At 44.2% G+C, this 15,521-nt stretch overlaps 1 protein-coding gene across 7 annotated transcripts in view; it reads left to right on the forward strand.

Annotated features, from left to right (window-relative positions):
• The window catches only part of LOC130115159 (latent-transforming growth factor beta-binding protein 4), a 171,190-nt gene that overhangs the window by 98,932 nt on the left and 56,737 nt on the right, over nt 1-15,521 (forward strand). For all 7 annotated transcript variants that reach the window (XM_056282773.1, XM_056282776.1, XM_056282778.1 and 4 more), the window contains 5 exons: nt 3,147-3,266; nt 5,575-5,697; nt 5,874-5,993; nt 6,923-7,036; nt 7,173-7,292. In XM_056282773.1, the coding sequence (XP_056138748.1) occupies nt 3,147-3,266; nt 5,575-5,697; nt 5,874-5,993; nt 6,923-7,036; nt 7,173-7,292 (597 nt within the window). The remainder of the gene's footprint in view (nt 1-3,146; nt 3,267-5,574; nt 5,698-5,873; nt 5,994-6,922; nt 7,037-7,172; nt 7,293-15,521) is intronic.

Below are 15,521 nucleotides of genomic sequence, written 5' to 3' on the forward strand. Positions count from 1 at the left end.
TGAAACAATAACCTGAAACAGTAACCTGAAACAATAACCTGAAACAGTAACCTGAAACAATAACCTGAAACCATAACCTGAAACAATAACCTGAAACCATAACCTGAAACAGTAACCTGAAACCATAACCTGAAACAATGACCTGAAACAGTAACTTGAAATCATAACCTGAAACATTAACCTGAAACAGTAACCTGAAACAATAACAACCTGAAACAATTACCTGAAACAATTACCTCAAACAATAACCTGAACCAATACCCTGAAAAAATAACCCGAAACAATGACCTGAAACAAGAACCTTAAACAATAACCTTAAACAATACCCTGAAACAATAACCCAAAACAATGACCTGAAACAATAACCTGAAATAATGACCTTAAACAATAACCCAAAACGGTAACCTGAAACAATAACTTGAACCAGTACCCTGAAACAATAACCTGGAACAATAACCCAAAACAATAACCCGAAACAATGACCTGAAACCATAACCTTAAACAGTAACCTGAAACAGTAACCAGAAACAATAACTTCAACAGTAACCTTGAAAAGTAACATGAAACATAACCTTAAACAATACCCTGAAATGGTAACCTTAAACAATAACTTGAAACAATACCCTGAAACAATACCCTGAAACAATAACCTGAAACACTGACTTTAATCAATGACCTGAAACAATGACCTGAAACAATAACCTGAAACAATGACCTGAAACAATGACCTGAACCAATACCCTGAAACAATAACCTGAAACAGTAATTTTAATCAATTACCTGAAACAATAACCTGAAACAATGACCTGAAACAATAACCTGAAACAGTAACTTTAATCAATGACCTGAAACAATAACCTGAAACAATGACCTGAAACAATAACCTGAAACAGTAACTTTAATCAATGACCTGAAACAATAACCTGAAACAATAACCTGAAACAACACCCTGAAACAATAACCTGAAACAGTAACTTTAATCAATGACCTGAAACAATAACCTGAAACAGTAACTTTAATCAATGACCTGAAACAATACCCTTAAACAATAACCTGAAACAACACCCTGAAACAATAACCTGAAACAGTAACTTTAATCAATGACCTGAAACAGTAACTTTAATCAATGACCTGAAACAATCACCTGAAACAGTAACTTTAATCAATGACCTGAAACAATAACCTGAAACAATAACTTTAACCTGAAACAATAACCTGAAACAATAACTTTAACCTGAAACAATAACCTGAAACCAGCTCCGACCACTCACTGTCACAGCGCATGTTATTCCATAGCGTTTTTTCCGAAATCGTCAATGGTGTTGAGTGCTCGACTAATGAAGAGCGGAATATCAACACGGATCTACAGTGCATCCGGAAAGTATTCACACCCCTTCACTTTCCCCACATTTTGTTATGTTACAGCCTTATCCCAAAATGGATTAAATTCCTTTTTTGTCTCATCAGTCTACACACAATACCCCATAATGACAAAGTGAAAAAGGTTTTGTAGAAATGTTTTCAAATTTATTAAAAATAAAAAACTGAAATATTGCATGTACATAAGTATTCACACCCTTTACTCAGTACTTAGTTGAGGCACAATTGGCAGCGATTACAGCCTCAAGTCTTCTTGGGTACGAAGCTACAAGCTTGGCACACCTATATTTGGGGTATTTCTCCCATTCTTCTCTGCAGATCCTCTCCAGCTCTGTAAGGTTAGATGGGGAGCGTCGCTGCACAGCTATTTTCAGGTCTTTCCAGAGATGTTCAATGGGGTTCAAGTCTGGGCTCTGGCTGGGCCACTCAAGGACATTCACAGACTTGTCCCGAAGCCACTCCTTCGTTGTCTTGGCTGTGTGCTTAGGGTCGTTGTCGTGTTGAAAGGTAAACCTTCGCCCCAGTCTGAGGTCCTGAGTGCTCTGGAGCAGGTTTACATCAAGGATCTCTCTTTACTTTGCTCCATTCATCTTTCCCTCGATCCTGACTAGTCTCCCAGTTCCTGCCGCTGAAGAACATCCCCACAGCATGATGCTGCCACCACCATGCTTCACTGTAGGGATGGTATTAGCAAGGTGATGAGAGGTGCCTGGTTTCCTCCAGACGTGACGTTTGGCATTCAGGCCAAAGAGTTCAATCTTGGTTTCATCAGACCAGAGAATCTGGTTTCTCATGGTCTGAGAGTCCTTTAGGTGCTTTCTGGCAAACTCCAAGCGGGCTGTCATGTGCCTTTTACTGAGCAGAGGCTTCCGTCTGGCCACTCTACCATAAAGGCCTGATTGGTGGAGTGCTGCAGAGATGGTTGTCCTTCTGGAAGGTTCTCCCATCTCCACAGAGGAACGCTGGAGCTCTGTCAGAGTGACCATCGGGTTCTTGGTCACCTCCCTGACCAAGGCCCTTCTTCCCCGATTGCTCAGTTTGGCTGGGCGGCCAGCTCTAGGAAGAGTCCTGGTGGATCCAAACTTCTTCCATTTACGAATGATGGAGACCACTGTGCTCTTCAGGACCTTCAAAGCTGTAGACATTGTTTTGTACCCTTCCCCAGATCTGTGCCTCGATACAATCCTGTCTCGGAGGTCCACAGACAATTCCTTTGACTTCATGGCTTGGTTTCTGCTCTGACATGCACTGTCAACAGTGGGACCTTATATAGACAGGTGTGTGCCTTTCCAAATCATGTCCGATCAATTGAATTTACTAGAGGTGGACTCCAATCAAGATGTAGAAACATCTCAAGGATGATCAGTGGAAACAGGATGAACCTGAGCTCAGTTTTGAGTGTCATAGCAAAGGGTGTGAATACTTATGTACATGCAATATTTCAGTTTTTTATTTTTAATAAATTTGCAAAAATGTCTACAAAACCTTTTTCACTTTGTCATTATGGGGTATTGTGTGTAGACTGATGAGACAAAAAAGGAATTTAATCCATTTTGGAATAAGGCTGTAACATAACACAATGTGGGGAAAGTGAAGGGGTGGGAATACTTTCCGGATGCACTGTATATATACACATTTATACACCTACCTGTGTGTGTGGTGTGGGGTGTGTGTGTGTGTGTGTGTGTGTGTGTGTGTGTGTGTGTGTGTGTGTGTGTGTGTCTGTGTGTCTGTGTGTGTCTGTGTTTGTGTGTGTGTGTGTCCAGACATAGACGAGTGTGTAGCGGCGTCTCAGTGTCCAGGACAGATGTGCGTGAACTCTGAGGGATCCTACCGTTGTGTGTCCTGTCGGCCTGGATACACACTTAGTAACAGACAGTGTATCGGTGAGAGACACACACACACACATACACACACACACTTGTAGTTTTGGTTGTGTGACTACTTTAAAACTATAAAATGCAACACAAACAACTGTAGTAATCCCGTTAGGGGCAGTCTGTTTTGTTGTACACAAAACACGTTTACATACAGACACACAAATAACCCAAACAATAAATCACAACACTGCAGGAAGGGAAGTGTGGCGTAAGAGCTGTAAGGAATACATATTGATATGATTGATTTAAATTGATTAAATCAATTGCTGATTGATGATTTAAATCTTAACAATGAAACAAAACCAGTCATTACAGCCCTCTGTTACATCAATACCTCCATTTACCTCTGTTCTGTTGTCTCATTGGCTGTCTCTCTCTACATCTGTCTGTCCCTCTCTTCATCTGTCTGTCCCTCTCTTCACCTGTCTCTCTCGCCATCTGTCTGTCCCTCTCTTCACCTGTCTCTCTCGCCATCTGTCTGTCCCTCTCTTCACCTGTCTCTTTCTCCATCTGTCTGTCCCTCTCTTCACCTGTCTCTTTCTCCATCTGTCTCTGTCTCTCCATCTGTCTCTCTCTCTTCATCTGTCTCTCTCTCCATCTGTCTGTCCCTCTCTTCACCTGTCTCTCTCTCCATCTGTCTCTCTCTCCATCTGTCTATCCCTCTCTTCATCTGTCTCTCTCTCTCTTCACCTGTCTCTCTTCACCTGTCTCTCTCTCTCTTCATCTGTCTCTCTCTCTCTTCACCTGTCTCTCTCCATCTGTCTGCCCCTCTCTTCACCTGCCTCTCTCGCTCTCTTCATCTGTCTCTCTCTCTCTCCATCTGTCTGTCCCTCTCTTCACCTGTGTGTCTCTCTCTCTCTTCATCTGTCTCTCTCTCTCTTCACCTGTCTCTCTCTCCATCTGTCTGTCCCTCTCTTCATCTGTCTCTCTCTCCATCTGTCTCTCTCTCTCCATCTGTCTGTCCCTCTCTTCATCTGTCTCTCTCTCCATCTGTCTGTCCCTCTCTTCATCTGTCTCTCTCTCTCTTCATCTGTCTCTCTCTCCATCTGTCTGTCCCTCTCTTCATCTGTCTCTCTCGCTCTCTTCATCTGTATCTCTCTCCATCTGTCTTTCCCTCTCTTCATCTGTCTCTCTCGCTCTCTTCATCTGTCTCTCTCTCCATCTGTCTGTCCCTCTCTCCATCTGTCTCTCTCTCTCATCTGTCTGTCCCTCTCTTCATCTGTCTCTCTCTCTTCATCTGTCTCTCTCTCTCTCTTCATCTGTCTCTCTCGCTCTCTTCATCTGTCTCTCTCGTCATCTGTCTGTCTCTCTCTTCATCTGTTCCTCTCTTCATCTGTCTCTCTCTGTTCATCTGTTTGTCTTGCTCTCTCTCCATCTGTCTTTCCCTCTCTTCATCTGTCTCTCTCTCTTCATCTGTCTCTCTCTCTCTCTCTTCATCTGTCTCTCTCGCTCTCTTCATCTGTCTCTCTCTTCATCTGTCTCTCTCTGTTCATCTGTTTGTCTCGCTCTCTCTCCATCTGTCTGTCCCTCTCTTCATCTGTCTCTCTCTCCATCTGTCTGTCCCTCTCTTCACCTGTCTCTCTCACTCTCTTCATCTGTCTCTCTCTCTCTCTCTCTTCATCTGTCTCTCTCTCCATCTGTCTGTCCCTCTCTTCATCTGTCTCTCTCACTCTTCATCTGTCTCTCTCTCCATCTGTCTGTCTCTCTCTTGATCCGTCTCTCTCGCTCTCTTCATCTGTCTTTCTCTCTCTTCATTTGTCTGTCTCTCTCTTCATCTTTTCCTCTCTTCATCTGTCTCTCTCTGTTCATCTGTTTGTCTCGCTCTCTCTTCATCTGTCTGTCTCTCTCTTCATCTGTCTGTCTCTCTTTATCTGTCTCTCTCTTCATCTGTCTCTCTCTCCTCATCTGTCTCTCTCTTCATCTGTCTCTCTCCATATGTCTGTCTCTCTTCATCTATCTGTCTATTCATCTGTCTGTCTCTTCATCTGTCTCTCTCTGTCTCCATCTGTCTGTCTCTCTCTCCTCATCTGTCTCTCTCTTCATCTCTCTCTCTCCATATGTCTGTCTCTCTCTTCATCTATCTGTCTATTCATCTGTCTGCCTCTTCATCTGTCTCTCTCTGTCTCAATCTGTCTGTCTCTCTCTGCATCTGTCTCTCTGTTCATCTGTCTGTCTCTCTCTTCATCTGTCTCTCTCCCTCCATCTGTCTCGCTCTCTTCATCTGTCTGTCTGTCTCTCTTCCTCTCTTTCTCTTCTCTGTCTGTCTGTCTGTCTGTCTGTCTGTCTGTCTGTCTGTCTGTCTGTCTCTCTGCAGATGTGGATGAGTGTAGTCAGACTGAGGGTGTGTGTGGTAGAGATTCTCAGTGTGAAAACACTGCAGGAGGCTACAGGTGTCACTGTGGAACAGGATACCAGTTACACAATAACATCTGTACAGGTACACACACACACAGACACACACACACACACACACACATGGAGTCACAACCACACAATATGTGGATATTATTATGGCCAAATTAATTCAATGAAAATTAAATTTTCTGTCTCTCTCTCTGTCTGTCTGTCTGTCTGTTTGTCTCTCTGTCTGTGTGCGTGTGTGTGTTTGTGTAGATATTAATGAGTGTGAAGTCGGTGGAGTGTGTGTTGGTCAGGAGTGTGTGAACACAGAGGGATCCTACAGCTGTGTGAACTGTAAGGAGGGATTTCACAGTACCAACGGACACTGTACAGGTATCACTGTTATGGTGTGCTAATATCACTGTTGTAGTAACAGCGTTGTAGTAACAGCATTGTGTGGTAATATCAGTGTGGTACTAACAGTATAGTAGTACCAGTGTGGTGGTAACTGTGTGGTAGTAACAGGGTGGTAGTAACAGTATGGTAGTAACAGTGTGGTAGTAACAGTGTGGTGTTAAAAGTATGGTAGTAACAGTGTGGTAGTAACAGTCTGGTGGTAACAGCATGGTAGTAACAATATGGTAGTAACAGTGTGGTAGTAACTGTGTGGTAGTAACAGTTTGGTAGTAATAGTGTGGTGGTAACAGTATGGTAGTAACGGTGTGGTAGTAACAGTGTGGTAGTAACAGTGTCATAGTACCAGTGTGGTGGTAACGGTGTGGTAGTAACAGTGTGGTAGTAATAGTGTGGTGGTAACAGTATGGTAGTAACAGTGTGGTAGTAACAGTATGGTAGTAACAGTGTGGTAGTAACAGTATGGTAGTACCAATGTGGTAGTAACAGTATGGTAGTAACAGTGTCATAATACCAGTATGGTAGTACCAGTGTGGTGGTAACGGTGTGGTAGTAACAGTGTGGTGGTAACAGCATGGTAGTAACAGTATGGTAGTACCAGTGTGGTGGTAACAGTATGGTAGTAACAGTGTGGTAGTAACAGTTTCGTGGTAACAGCGTGGTAGTAACAGTATGGTAGTACCAATGTGGTAGTAACAGTATGGTAGTAACAGTGTCATAGTACCAGTATGGTAGTACCAGTGTGGTGGTAACGGTGTGGTAGTAACAGTGTGATAGTACCAGTATGGTAGGACCAGTGTGGTGGTAACTGCATTGCAGTAACAGGGTTGAAGTACGTGTTGGGTAGTAACTGCAGTAACACTACTTGTCTCTGTGTTTTTGTGTTTGTCTTCGCTGCTTGTGTGTAGATGTGGATGAGTGCCAGCAGAGTCCCTGTGAGCACGGCCACTGTGAGAACACCGACGGCAGCTTCAAGTGTGTGTGTCTCCTCGGCTACCGGCTGGAGGGCTTCACCTGTACAGGTGAGACAGTCTCACCCAGCCCCACACACCTCTGGAGTGTCAATCATCTGGAGTCCCACCTCCTGCTCATATATGTGTGTGTGTGTGTGTGTGTGTGTGTGTGTGTGTGTGTGTGTGTGTGTGTGTGTGTGTCCAGACATAGACGAGTGTTTAGAAGTGTCCCAGTGTCCAGGACAGATGTGTGTGAATTCTCAGGGATCCTACCGCTGTGTGTCCTGCCAGCCTGGGTACCGCAGCAGCAACGGAACCTGCCAAGGTAATCAATACATCCGTCCATCAGTACATCCGTCCATCAGTACATCCCTCCATCAGTACATCCGTCCATCAATACATCCCTCCATCAGTACATCCCTCCATCAGTACATCCGTCCATCAGTACATCCGTCCATCAATACATCCGTCCATCAGTACATCCGTCCATCAATACATCCCTCCATCAGTACATCCCTCCATCAATACATCCCTCCATCAGTACATCCGTCCATCAGTACATCCGTCCATCAGTACATCCGTCCATCAATACATCCCTCCATCAATACATCCGTCCATCAGTACATCCGTCCATCAGTACATCCGTCCATCAATACATCCGTCCATCAGTACATCCGTCCATCAATACATCCCTCCATCAATACATCCCTCCATCAGTACATCCGTCCATCAGTACATCCGTCCATCAATACATCCATCCATCAATACATCCCTCCATCAATACATCCCTCCATCAGTACATCCCTCCATCAATACATCCCTCCATCAATACATCCCTCCATCAGTACATCCGTCCATCAATACATCCCTCCATCAGTACATCCGTCCATCAATACATCCCTCCATCAATACATCCCTCCATCAGTACATCCGTCCATCAATACATCCGTCCATCAGTACATCCGTCCATCAGCAAATCTGTCCATCAATACATCCCTCCATCAATACATCCATCCATCAATACATCCCTCCATCAGTACAGCCATTCATTAGTACATCCGTCCATCAATACATCCGTCCATCAGTACATCCATCCATCAATACATCCCTCCATCAGTACATCCCTCCATCAGTACATCCCTCCATCAGTACAGCCATTCATTAGTACATCCATCCATCAATACATCCGTCCATCAATACATCCGTCCATCAATACATCCGTCCATCAGTACATCCGTCCATCAGCAAATCTGTCCATCAATACATCCCTCCATCAATACATCCATCCATCAATACATCCCTCCATCAGTACAGCCATTCATTAGTACATCCATCCATCAATACATCCATCCATCAGTACATCCATCCATCAATACATCTGTCCATCAATACATCCGTCCATCAACATGTCAGTCAAACCTTACTTATAGTGGACAGTTTCATAACAGTGAGGGTGGTGTGGTGTTTTAGTGTTTATATGTGTGTTGTGGGTTTGATTCCAGTTGATTCCAGTTTGATTCCAGTTCCACACTCCACCTGTACTGCCTCCATGTTCACCTGTCTACTACACACTCCACCTGTACTGTCTCCATCTTCACCTGTCTACTACACACTCCACCTGTACTGTCTCCATGTTCACCTGTCTACTACACACTCCACCTGTACTGCCTCCATCTTCACCTGTCTACTACACACTCCACCTGTACTGTCTCCATGTTCACCTGTTTACTACACACTCCACCTGTACTGTCTCCATCTTCACCTGTCTACTACACACTCCACCTGTACTGTCTCCATGTTCACCTGTTTACTACACACTCCACCTGTACTGCCTCCATCTTCACCTGTCTACTACACACTCCACCTGTACTGTCTCCATCTTCACCTGTCTACTACACACTCCACCTGTACTGTCTCCATCTTCACCTGTCTACTACACACTCCACCTGTACTGCCTCCATCTTCACCTGTATACTACACACTCCACCTGTACTGTCTCCATGTTCACCTGTCTACTACACACTCCACCTGTACTGCCTCCATCTTCACCTGTCTACTACACACTCCACCTGTACTGTCTCCATGTTCACCTGTTTACTACACACTCCACCTGTACTATCTCTATGTTACTACACACTCCACCTGTACTATCTCCATGTTACTACACACTCCACCTGTACTATCTCCATGTTACTACACACTCCACCTGTACTATCTCCCTGTTACTACACACTCCACCTGTACTGTCTCCCTGTTACTACACACTCCACCTGTACTGTCTCCATGTTACTACACACTCCACCTGTACTGTCTCCATGTTACTACACACTCCACCTGTACTGTCTCCATGTTACTACACACTCCACCTGTACTATCTCCATGTTACTACACACTCCACCTGTACTATCTCCCTGTTACTACACACTCCACCTGTACTGTCTCCCTGTTACTACACACTCCACCTGTACTGTCTCCATGTTACTACACACTCCACCTGTACTGTCTCCCTGTTACTACACACTCCACCTGTACTGTCTCCCTGTTACTACACACACCACCTGTACTGTCTCCCTGTTACTACACACTCCACCTGTACTGTCTCCATGTTACTACACACTCCACCTGTACTGTCTCCATGTTACTACACACTCCACCTGTACTGTCTCCCTGTTACTACACACTCCACCTGTACTGTCTCCATGTTACTACACACTCCACCTGTACTGTCTCCATGTTACTACACACTCCACCTGTACTGTCTCCATGTTACTACACACTCCACCTGTACTATCTCTGTTACTACACACTCCACCTGTACTGTCTCCCTGTTACTACACACTCCACCTGTACTGTCTCCATGTTACTACACACTCCACCTGTACTGTCTCCATGTTACTACACACTCCACCTGTACTGTCTCCATGTTACTACACACTCCACCTGTACTATCTCTATGTTACTACACACTCCACCTGTACTGTCTCCATGTTACTACACACTCCACCTGTACTGTCTCCCTGTTACTACACACTCCACCTGTACTGTCTCCCTGTTACTACACACTCCACCTGTACTATCTCCATGTTACTACACACTCCACCTGTACTGTCTCCATGTTACTACACACTCCACCTGTACTGTCTCCATGTTACTACACACTCCACCTGTACTGTCTCCATGTTACTACACACACCACCTGTACTGTCTCCATGTTACTACACACTCCACCTGTACTATCTCCATGTTACTACACACTCCACCTGTACTGTCTGCATGTTACTACACACTCCACCTGTACTGTCTCCATGTTACTACACACTCCACCTGTACTGTCTCCATGTTACTACACACTCCACCTGTACTATCTCCATGTTACTACACACTCCACCTGTACTGTCTCCCTGTTACTACACACTCCACCTGTACTGTCTCCATGTTACTACACACTCCACCTGTACTGTCTCCATGTTACTACACACACCACCTGTACTGTCTCCATGTTACTACACACTCCACCTGTACTGTCTCCCTGTTACTACACACTCCACCTGTACTGTCTCCATGTTACTACACACTCCACCTGTACTGTCTCCATGTTACTACACACTCCACCTGTACTGTCTCCATGTTACTACACACTCCACCTGTACTGTCTCCCTGTTACTACACACTCCATCTGTACTGTCTCCCTGTTACTACACACTCCACCTGTACTGTCTCCCTGTTACTACACACTCCACCTGTACTGTCTCCCTGTTACTACACACTCCACCTGTACTGTCTCCCTGTTACTACACACTCCACCTGTACTATCTCCATGTTACTACACACTCCACCTGTACTGTCTGCATGTTACTACACACTCCACCTGTACTGTCTCCCTGTTACTACACACTCCACCTGTACTGTCTCCCTGTTACTACACACTCCACCTGTACTGTCTCCATGTTACTACACACTCCACCTGTACTGTCTCCATGTTACTATACACTCCACCTGTACTGTCTCCATGTTACTACACACTCCACCTGTACTGTCTCCATGTTACTACACACACCACCTGTACTGTCTCCATGTTACTACACACACCACCTGTACTGTCTCCATGTTACTACACACTCCACCTGTACTGTCTCCATGTTACTACACACTCCACCTGTACTATCTCCATGTTACTACACACTCCACCTGTACTATCTCCATGTTACTACACACTCCACCTGTACTGTCTGCATGTTACTACACACTCCACCTGTACTGTCTCCCTGTTACTACACACTCCACCTGTACTGTCTCCATGTTACTACACACTCCACCTGTACTATCTCCATGTTACTACACACTCCACCTGTACTGTCTGCATGTTACTACACACTCTACCTGTACTGTCTCCATGTTCACCTGTTTACTACACACACGAAACACACACCATTTACACTGGGGAAGTTTACATCACCCATAATTGTGAATATTGTGTGTGTGTGTGTGTGTGTGTGTGTGTGTGTGTGTGTGTGTGTGTGTGTGTTTCTCACGATGTACTGGTTACCTGTCCAGTGTGTCTTCCCGCCCTCCTGCCGGATGCATGCTGGGATATTGATTAATGGGTGCACTTCTGAACTTCATTCAAATAAAATAAGCTTCAGAAGAGGGAGAAAACAAACAAGAAGTACCTGCAAACACCCACAGACACACACACACACACACACACACCCACACACACACCCACACACACACACACACACACTGCTGTAGTGACTGGATGAAGTTACTGTCATCAACTTCAATCTTAACGAGTCAACCAGTCTTCTCCCCCACCCCTTCTTCCCCCCAATTGTACCTGGGCTATTACCCCACTCTCCCGAGCCGTCCCGGTCTCTGCTCCACCCCCTCCGCTGATCCGGGGAGGGCTGCAGACTACCACATGCCTCCTCCCATACATGTGGAGTCACATGTATGGGAGGAGTTTCACCAGGGGGACGTAGCACGTGGGAGGATCACGCTATTCCCCCCAGTTCCCCCTCCCCCTGAACAAGTGCCCTGACCGACCAGAGGAGGCGCTAGTGCAGCGACCAGGGCACATACCCACATCCAGCTTCCCACCTGCAGACACGGCCAATTGTGTCTGTAGGGACGCCCGACCAAGCCGGAGGGAACACGGGGACTCTAACCGGTGATCCCCGTGTTAGTAGGCAACAGAATAGACCGCTACGCCACCCGGACGCCCCCAAATCAACCAGTTTTTTTTCTTATAAATGTATTTCTAGTCTTTCCCCTTATCCCACCCGATTAACCCACTGGCATATGGCCGGAACTCTTGTGGAATAACTCCCCTGGCTCACGTTTCCACAGGAAGGAGATAGGCGTAACACCAGCTTCCTTCAAACTCGTCTCGGCTGCTCTCGATATTTTACACGCTGACGCCTTGCATGGATTGCATCACCTTCAGGCCGCGTAGGAGGCGTAGGGAGAACGCTTTCGGTTGCTTGGCTGCAGGCGCCCGGATGGGCCAGAGGGGTCGCTGGAGAACGACGAGTCCCCGAACACCACCGATCTACACCCACTATCCCTCGGGTAAGGGTGGCCTAATGAATGCCTCAACCCGTGGACGCTCTGGCCCTGACTGGTTACGACGAGTCTGGGATACGTCAACCAGTCTTAATCTTAATAAGCCTTAATCAGTCAACCACCTTCCCTTTCGCCATAGTTTGAAGTCAGTTTGTCGGGTTGTTTTCTTGTTGATGTGAAGCCTCATGTGGGACCTGCACATGTGAGTGTGTATCTGAAAATACATGTTGTAGAATGGTTTGTGCTCAGCTACCCCGGTACCCCATACCCCCGCAGTACCCCCCACAGAGTACCCCGGGGTACACGGTCATAAGCCACATGGTGTGAAATGGCCAGGATGAGAGTCAGCACCTCCAAGTCTGAGGCCATGGTTCTCTACCGGAAAATGGTGGATGGCTCCCTCCGGGTTGGGGATGAGTTGTTGCCTCAAGTGAAGGAGTTCAAGTATCTCGGGGTCTTGTTCACGAGTGAGGGTAGGATGGAGCGGGAGATTGACAGGTGGATTGGTGCAGCATCAGCAGTAATGTGGACATTGTACCGGACCGTTGTGGTGAAGAGGGAGCTGAGCCAGAAGGCAAAGCTTTCAATTTACCAGTCAGGCTTGGCTCCAACCCTCACCTATGGTCATGATCTTTGGGTGGTGACTGAAAGGGTGAGATTGTGGATACAAGCGGTTGAAATGAGTTTCCTCCGTAGGGTGTCTGGGCTCAGCCTTAGAGATAGGGTGAGGAGCTCGGACATCCGGAGGGAGCTCGGAGTAGAGCCGCTGCTCCTTCGTGTCGAAAGGAGCCAGTTGAGGTGGTTCGGGCATCTGATCAGGACGCCTCCTGGGCACCTTCCTTTGGAGGTTTACTGGGCACGGCCAGCTGAGAGGAGACCCCGGGATAGACCCAGAACTCGCTGGAGGGACTACATGTCCAGTCTTGCCTGGGAACACCTTGGGATCCCCCAGGAGGAGCTGGGGGGCGTTGCTGGGGAGAGGGACGTCTGGAGTGCCCTACTTAGCTTGCTGCCACCACGACCCGACCCCGGAGAAGCGGCTGATGATGAGATGAGATGAGAGATGTTGCAGAATGTTCAGGATTTATAAAATACATGTTGCAGAATGTTCAGGGTTTATAAAATACATGTTGCAGGATGTTCAGGATTTATAAAATACATGTTGCAGAATGTTCAGGATTTATAAAATACATGTTGCAGAATGTTCAGGGTTTATAAAATACATGTTGCAGGATGTTCAGGATTTATAAAATACATGTTGCAGGATGTTCAGGATTTATAAAATACATGTTGCAGAATGTTCAGGATTTATAAAATACATGTTGCAGAATGTTCAGGATTTATAAAATACATGTTGCAGAATGTTCAGGATTTATTTATAAAATACATGTTGCAGAATGTTCAGGGTTTATAAAATACATGTTGCAGAATGTTCAGGATTTATAAAATACACGTTGCAAGATGTTCAGGATTTATAAAACACATGTTGCAAAATGTTCAGGATTTATTTATAAAATACACGTTGCAGAATGTTCAGGGTTTATAAAATACATGTTGCAGAATGTTCAGGATTTATAAAATACACGTTGCAGGATGTTCAGGATTTATAAAATACATGTTGCAGAATCTTCAGGATTTATAAAATACACGTTGCAGAATGTTCAGGATTTATAAAATGCATGTTGCAGAATGTTCAGGATTTATAAAATACACGTTGCAGGATGTTCAGGATTTATAAAATACATGTTGCAGAATGTTCAGGATTTATAAAATACACGTTGCAGGATGTTCAGGATTTATAAAATACATGTTGCAAAATGTTCAGGATTTATTTATAAAATACATGTTTCAGAATGTTCAGGATTTATAAAATACATGTTGCAGAATGTTCAGGATTTATAAAATACACGTTGCAGGATGTTCAGGATTTATAAAATACATGTTGCAGAATGTTCAGGATTTATAAAATACATGTTGCAGAATGTTCAGGATTTATAAAATACATGTTGCAGAATGTTCAGGATTTATAAAATACATGTTGCAGAATGTTCAGGATTTATAAAATGCATGTTGCAGAATGTTCAGGATTTATAAAATACACGTTGCAGGATGTTCAGGATTTATAAAATACATGTTGCAGAATGTTCAGGATTTATAAAATACACGTTGCAGGATGTTCAGGATTTATAAAATACATGTTGCAGAATGTTCAGGATGTATTTATAAAATACATTTTGCAGAATGTTCAGGGTTTATAAAATACACGTTGCAGAATGTTCAGGATTTATAAAATACATGTTGCAGAATGTTCATGATTTATTTATAAAATACATGTTGCAGAATGTTCAGGATTTATAAAATACATGTTGCAGAATGTTCAGGATTTATAAAATACATGTTTCAGAATGTTCAGGATTTATAAAATACATGTTGCAGAATGTTCAGGGTTTATAAAATACATGTTGCAGAATGTTCAGGATTTATAAAATACATGTTGCAGGATGTTCAGGATTTATAAAACACATGTTGCAGAATGTTCAGGATTTATAAAATACATGTTGCAGAATGTTCAGGATTTATAAAATACATGTTGCAAAATGTTCAGGATTTATTTACAAAATACATGTTGCAGAATGTTCAGGGTTTATAAAATACATGTTGCAGAATGTTCAGGATTTATAAAATACACGTTGCAGGATGTTCAGGATTTATAAAATACATGTTGCAGAATGTTCAGGATTTATAAAATACACGTTGCAGAATGTTCAGGATGTATTTATAAAATACATTTTGCAGAATGTTCAGGGTTTATAAAATACACGTTGCAGAATGTTCAGGATTTATAAAATACATGTTGCAGAATGTTCAGGGTTTATAAAATACACGTTGCAGAATGTTCAGGATTTATAAAATACATGTTGCAGAATGTTCAGGATTTATTTATAAAATACATGTTGCAGAATGTTCAGGATTTATAAAATACATGTTG

Source organism: Lampris incognitus, chromosome 7 (genome assembly GCF_029633865.1).
Source record: "Lampris incognitus isolate fLamInc1 chromosome 7, fLamInc1.hap2, whole genome shotgun sequence".
Classification (NCBI taxonomy): Eukaryota; Metazoa; Chordata; class Actinopteri; order Lampriformes; family Lampridae; genus Lampris; species Lampris incognitus.